The sequence below is a fragment of the Physcomitrium patens genome, chromosome 18 (assembly GCF_059467195.1).
Source record: "Physcomitrium patens ecotype Gransden chromosome 18, ASM5946719v1, whole genome shotgun sequence".
Lineage (NCBI taxonomy): Eukaryota > Viridiplantae > Streptophyta > Bryopsida > Funariales > Funariaceae > Physcomitrium > Physcomitrium patens.
The window spans coordinates 7,684,271-7,690,766 of record NC_143427.1 but is presented as its reverse complement, the minus strand read 5'-3'; the positions used below and the strand labels follow the sequence as shown (position 1 = coordinate 7,690,766).

General features: G+C 43.6%; 1 protein-coding gene across 2 annotated transcripts; it reads right to left on the bottom strand.

Moving 5' to 3' along the window:
- Positions 1 to 1,001: 1,001 nt before the first annotated feature.
- On the bottom strand, positions 1,002 to 5,921 carry LOC112295146 (subtilisin-like protease SBT1.5). 2 transcript variants are annotated; one of them, XM_024546365.3, is made up of 2 exons: positions 5,379 to 5,921; positions 1,002 to 3,705 (listed from the first exon to the last, which is right to left on the bottom strand). In XM_024546365.3, the coding sequence occupies exon 2, from the start codon at positions 3,688 to 3,690 to the stop codon at positions 1,354 to 1,356; it is 2,337 nt and encodes a 778-aa protein (XP_024402133.1). In that variant the 5' UTR covers positions 3,691 to 3,705; positions 5,379 to 5,921; the 3' UTR covers positions 1,002 to 1,353. The 2 variants fall into 2 exon arrangements, with proteins under 2 accessions (XP_024402133.1, XP_024402132.1); XM_024546364.3 differs by having other exon boundaries at positions 5,622 to 5,921.
- Between the last annotated feature and the right edge of the window lie 575 nt (positions 5,922 to 6,496).

Below are 6,496 nucleotides of genomic sequence, written 5' to 3'. Positions count from 1 at the left end.
TCTTTTTTTTGAAACATTTTATGGACTGTATTATGATCCACTGCTATCATTAGAAGACAAATTTAAGTAAATAAAAGTATATTAAATAATATTTTACAAATTTTTATTACACTTTTTTTTTCTTAACATTAAGATGACTAGTGTATAAATTATATATATATATATATATATATATATACATTACCAACCATATTTTAGATCTTTTGAAGACAATATCATTTACATAATTGCTGTATATAAACTTTTAAAAATAAAATAAATAAAAGTGTAAAAATCACACACTTGCATAAATGGCAATAGAGGATATATACATTCTATTATGATTGTTAGTAATGAAGATATTTTCTTTTAATTTCTCATAACTTCCAATCATTTAGAACAGCAAAAATTTACCAAGCTTAGTAAAAACATCAAACTTGTTTGTCTGTTTTGTTGATTTTATCATTTATTTTCTAATGAAAAATCACAAAGAAGTTGACGAAAAAAATATTTTTCCATGTAGTTGCATGGATATAGATGTAATTATAATGCTTTCTGACTGCTCAGTTGCTTATTTATTCTTGATACTTTAAGATTGAGCATAGACTTTGATTATTTGATTAATCATAGTAGTGTGCTTTTTAGCGTACATAATGCAAACTTCGTTACCATGGCATGTGCAACAGTCGAAGTTTACAATATTACACGACTTAGCATATAACATTCATTGTCGCATCTAGTACCAGCATTTCCGTACAAGTCAGACAGAATCCGAATTTAGAACGATGTCATCCTCCATGTCACAAGCTTATCAACATTGTGTCCAAAACAACTTTAGATAGACAGATCTCCTTTAACAAGTTTCACTTTACACATTCTCAATACGAACTATAGACTGTAACTTCATGCATTAAGCAAAAACTCCTCATTCCTGCCAGCGCTGCTGCACTTGGAGTTGTGCAAGTAAAGACTCTGAAATGCCACGATCGACTAGCGGGAGACATTTGAACACTAAGAAGTAATTATTGTGCACAGCTAGAAAAGCTTTTATTTGTTAAGCTTGTTTAGAGAGAAAGATACAGAACCAGTAGCATGGGTAGCATGGATGCCTGATACAAATAATGACTGCAGTTGGAAACCAACAAACTACTATGACCAGAAAGAAAACAACGTACAACTTTCAACATTGAGCACACAATGAATGACGTAAATCATGGACGGTACGTTTAGAAGCTGGAGACTTAATGAAGCGCAGCCGGCATAGGAAGGATCTAACTTCATCCAGTTGAGACTCTGTACAGAACTTACTTAATTACAGCCATAATGCACCTACAAGCAGGCGCAAAAAAGTCCAAAGAATTGGTTATCAACTATCTATTCAACAGTGATGGCAATGGGACTCTGAACAACGTGGCTTCCATCTGTCCACACTAAGAATGCAAATTTCGTTTCAGAAGCACCCACCACAGTGCTGATGGGATTACTTGTAGCCGAGACCACCAGAGTAAAACTCTGCTTCTCGCCTTCTGCGCTAAAGGTCAGCTGCTCCGGTTTCACAGTGACGGTAATGTCATCAGGGGAAATAATAGAAGCGGAGTACGTAGAATTAGCAAATCCAACATTCGTCACCGTCCTCGTAAAGTTAGTCGTCAGAGTTGGCGTAGATGAAGAGTGCTTGAGGACTGCTGAAAATGAAGGGTAATTCATGTCCTCAACTCGGACGGCTGTCCTTGGACAGGTGACGGGCTCGTTTGTAAAAATCTGAATCCTTTTAGGTGAATAACCCACTGCACAGAGAAAATTCACATAATCCTGGGGGCTCATGTCATATACCAAACCTGGTTTCAAGGCTCTCTCAGGTTGCACGTGTCCAGAGCCAAAATGAAAGGGAGTTGCCTCAGTTGTGGTGGCCTCGTCAGTCAAGATACTATTTTTGTTGTCAAGAACGGTAGCCGTAGTCATTATAGCCGACTTTATCGCTGATGGGCTCCATGTTGGATGGGCTCCCCTCAATAAAGCTCCCAATCCACTGATATGGGGACACGACATCGAAGTTCCTGAGATGATGTTGAACTTTACTCTCCTGTTGTCAAAAGCCAATCCGCTCGGACCCACACGGCCAGTCCAAGCTGCCAGGATGTTCACTCCAGGTCCAGTAATATCGGGCTTTAAAACTTTAGGAGTCAAGGAGTTGGGCCCACGAGAGGAGAAAGAAGCTACAACGGGTGCAGGTTTCACATCTAGTTGCGTTCCTCCGAACTTAAACTTCGCAACAGGACTGTTTGAGGATTTGATGTAGCTTTTGATGGTGGCCCCACCCGTAGCACCCACAAGGGTAGCAGGCAAGATATGGCTATCTGCGAGAAGGCCCTCTCCATCCACAGGAGTGTTCGTCAGGATCATGCCAAAGCCTCCAGCACCCATGACTACCGCACCTTTAGCAACCCGCCCATTTCCTCCTCTGTCGCACAATACAATTTTTCCCTTCACAAGAGAGGGATCCAAGGAACCCTCCAAGCACTGAGAACCATAAGTAACGTTGGTTGACGCCACGTCGCCTCCATAGACCAAACCAGTGAACTCCTCATCCGAGGCACTTCCACGGTACAAAGAGACTCCACTAATTGTCTGATTATTTCCAAGCTCCACACCGGCAGGAAACTTTCTGTCCAAAGTACTCGCTGCTACAGTTACCACCCAGGGGGCAATGTTAGACACAGTCATGCGTCCTGGGCCAGAGTTTCCAGCTGAGCAAGATACAAAGATACCCTTTTTCATGGCCCCAAATGCACCAATTGCAATAGAGTCCTGATAGTATGGGACAACGCCGCCACCAACTGACAGAGAGATCACGTCCACCCCATCTGCTACGGCCTGATCAAAAGCAGCAGCAATGTCGGAGTCATAGCACCCTCTTTCCCAACAAATTTTGTACACTGCAATCCGGGCTTTGGATGCCATGCCCCTGGCAGTTCCTTCAGCTAACTCGTTCAGACTTGCTTTCTCTACCGGGGACCCTGCTGCCGTAGACGCCGTGTGAGTTCCATGTCCTTCCGTATCTCTGGGTGACCTAGACTCGATAGTATCATTCATGGGACCCGTGGCCGCTTCATACCCAGCAGAGAAGTATCTAGCGCCAATGATCTTATTGTTGCAAAGAGAGACATTGAAATCAGGACCTGACTGACATGACCCTTTCCAACGAGATGGGACGGGCCCCAGTCCCTTGTCACTAAAACTTTCACCCTCCGGCCACACTCCTGAATCTAGAACGCCAACAATTACATCGTCGCCAAAGTTGCTCTCTGGCCACAGACCCTCCGTGCTAGACAAGCCCAGGAATTCGGGAGTGTGTGTGGTATGCAAGTGTCTTACTGTATCAGGATAAACGCCAAGCACTCCGTCCATGTTTTTTAAGGCCTCTGCCTCCTGGAATGTAAGCCGAGCAGAAAATCCATGAAAGATGTTATGGTAAACATGCACTAGATGAGCCGTTGGTACATCATTCGAATCTTTGCGCCTAACCGACTGCAACATCTGGCTGTACCTTGACGTCGTCATTTCAAGGTAGCCCACTGAGCTGGTGAGAGTATTATGATCAACCTGAACAATATACAACGAGTCCGTGGAATCCATTGAAAAGGACTCACCCAATCCGGCTACAAGCATCCAGAACCCCAAGAGGGCCAACGCCCCAGCAGTCTTTCCCATCGTTGACTCGTGCAACTGAAAACAAAGCAAAATCAAGGGCACGCCTTATGTAAGGTCCAGTTCGCAATGATTGAGGAAAATATAACCATTCTACAACTAGTAACCCACGCTCACAAACTGCAAAAAGGAAATTCAAAGATTGAACAGAAATCATGCTTACAGTAACTCATCGCATGGCAGGTGGGAGGGTTTTATGGAATTGTATAATGAGAATAAATTATCTTCTACCCCCCGTACCGGATAGATACTCATTTCTTTCTTAATTCCAAGTTTTTATTGCCCAACAAATTAACTTGCAGGGCAGAACCGGATAGCAATAGACGACAGAAGGTCTCCATGCCACTCAGCTGGTATTCAAATGACGCTATCAAGATGCTAAATAGAAAATAGCTATTATCACCCTCAAGTATTTGCCACGTATGTATGCAAGACTATACAACGACAAACGGGAGAAAGTGATATTGATTCTTTACGACAATTGAGTCAGTCCATGTTGATGATCACGAGCAAATGTTATCTTTGCTAATTTTAGAAAATCTGTTTTCAATAAAACTTTGAGACCATCGTGGTCAAATCTAAGGCAGATGGTGAAGCCGAGATTGTACTATTTCGTAAAAGACGGATGCTACACAACTAGTAAGAAGCATCAAATGCATGTAACACAAGTAACAATAAGAATTCGGCGTGCTTCACTAAAGCAAAAAGCTCAGAGAGCTGAACACTATTCTTAGCAACCAACACCCTCTTGTATCTTAGGACAGTTCTATATACATGACGATAGCCGAGTGGAAAGTACCGACAAGAGACTGATTCCCCCTTCACTGGCAGATAAATTAACTAACAAGACGATGTCATCATCACTCGCTGGAAAAGTATTACGTAGCCGTCGTTAATCCGTTGATTTCTTTGCAGAAATCGTGCTCTTTCAGAGAACAGAAGGATGCTGGCTCCCATTCCATAAGAGGAATCTCAGGCAACTGAATGGAACTAGTAAGATAATCTTCCAGTTCTCAATTGTGTCAGGTGCTAAATCGCATGTTCTATCGATACTTAGCTGTGCTCACAACAAATTATGATGCGTCACAGCTATAACTGTTTGAACACACCAGTGCAGGTGGAATTCAAGAAGAGGATATAGGTAGAAAGATAACGTAAAACAAAACCCCGAACTCACAGCTAGACCAATAAATACTACAGTTCATCGGTCTGACAAGAAAAATTCAATCTATACCGGGCGGGAAGAAGAAGGTCATTTGGTTTGTGAATACAGTAAAAATTCCACGTTTTAAATCTGAACCCATCAAAGCCGAGGTGCATGAATACTAAAATTTGACTCAATATCTCAGATACACCAAAATTTCTCCAGCTGCTCTGCTTCATGCAGGAGAAGTCAAATACTAAGACCTCGCGGTGCTTCCAACCACAAAAGAACTAAGCTCAACATGAATGAAGTCGACAAGGTTCCTTATGAATAATCAAGCCCACAAGGGAAGCAATTAAGGTTGATAAATAGTTACAGCTTGAATTATGAAGACCAATTGTGACGTATTGGGGTTGATCCATAATCCAGAATATCCAACCGAAATCGTTCTAAATTTGGAAGCTACGGTTGAGTATTAGCAAGCAACTGGGATGCAACAAGAACACCTTCCGACCTGCCACAATGACATGCCAGAAAACCGACTTACTCCAACTAGGTCTTGCGGGTTACGATTTCAAACTGGGTCCATCGATACGGACGTCTCTTCGAAGAACAACCATCTGGAAGACGATTTCCAGTCTCCGCCACCACTGTCACAAACTGGGTTGAGAGAATCCACTACTTCTCCAAAATGCCAATTCTCCATCAAACTACCCAAACGACAGCTGACCCTGAGGTGGGCAACCAGCTACACCAGGTTTAGACCTTGCGCAGTGCACGGTAAACTAACCTGAGGTTTACTGTTAAGCAGCTCCTGTTTGCAACCGCCTTGTCTCACCTCAGCAACCTGCTCCCTCGCGGTGCAATATCAGCTTCCCAAACTCCACCAACCAATAAGTCAGGCACCAACTTCGCCAGCATCACGCCAGAAGGGTGCAGTGCAGCTCCGACTCACTAAATGCACTCCTTAACAGACAAGTTTTCATCGCCTCGGGTATCTATCCACATACGCAATTGCCAACACTCGGCAGGGATGTTAGCTGGAAATGGGACACGAGCCCACGCACCGACACAATCGTGACAGAGGAGGCGGAGTTCGATTGAAAGGTAGGCATCGACCCCAGCCACTTATAGCGAACAGAAATGGCGATAGCACTCATGACAGATTCCTGCACACCTCCCCTTTGCAGAGCTCGCCCCTGACAGGAGGGACGAGCGATAGCTTTACGATCGGGGGAGCACATGTGGGTGCATCCCCGGCGAGAAGCTTGATGAACAACCCCCCCCCCCCCCCCCCCCCCCTATAGCGCGCCAGTCTTTGGATGTGGTGGTCGGGCGTTGCCCGTGTGAACGGATCCCCGGACGCCGAGGCCGTGTGACCGTTAGATGAGATCTGATGAATGACGTCGTTCGGATCATCACGATTACAACTCCCTGACATGCACCAACGGAGTCTATCGTCACGCTTTGGTGTTGTGTGTACATGTATCGTATGAATACGAATACTTGTACTATATAAGTGTGTCTCATTGGGTAATTCATCGAAGTACTGTATATACACTCCTCCAATCAATGTGTTTGTGTATTTGTGCATTGATCTGGAAACCAAGGATTTATGTTTTTTTACACACATGGATTTAATCATTTTTAATGGTTAAAATCAGA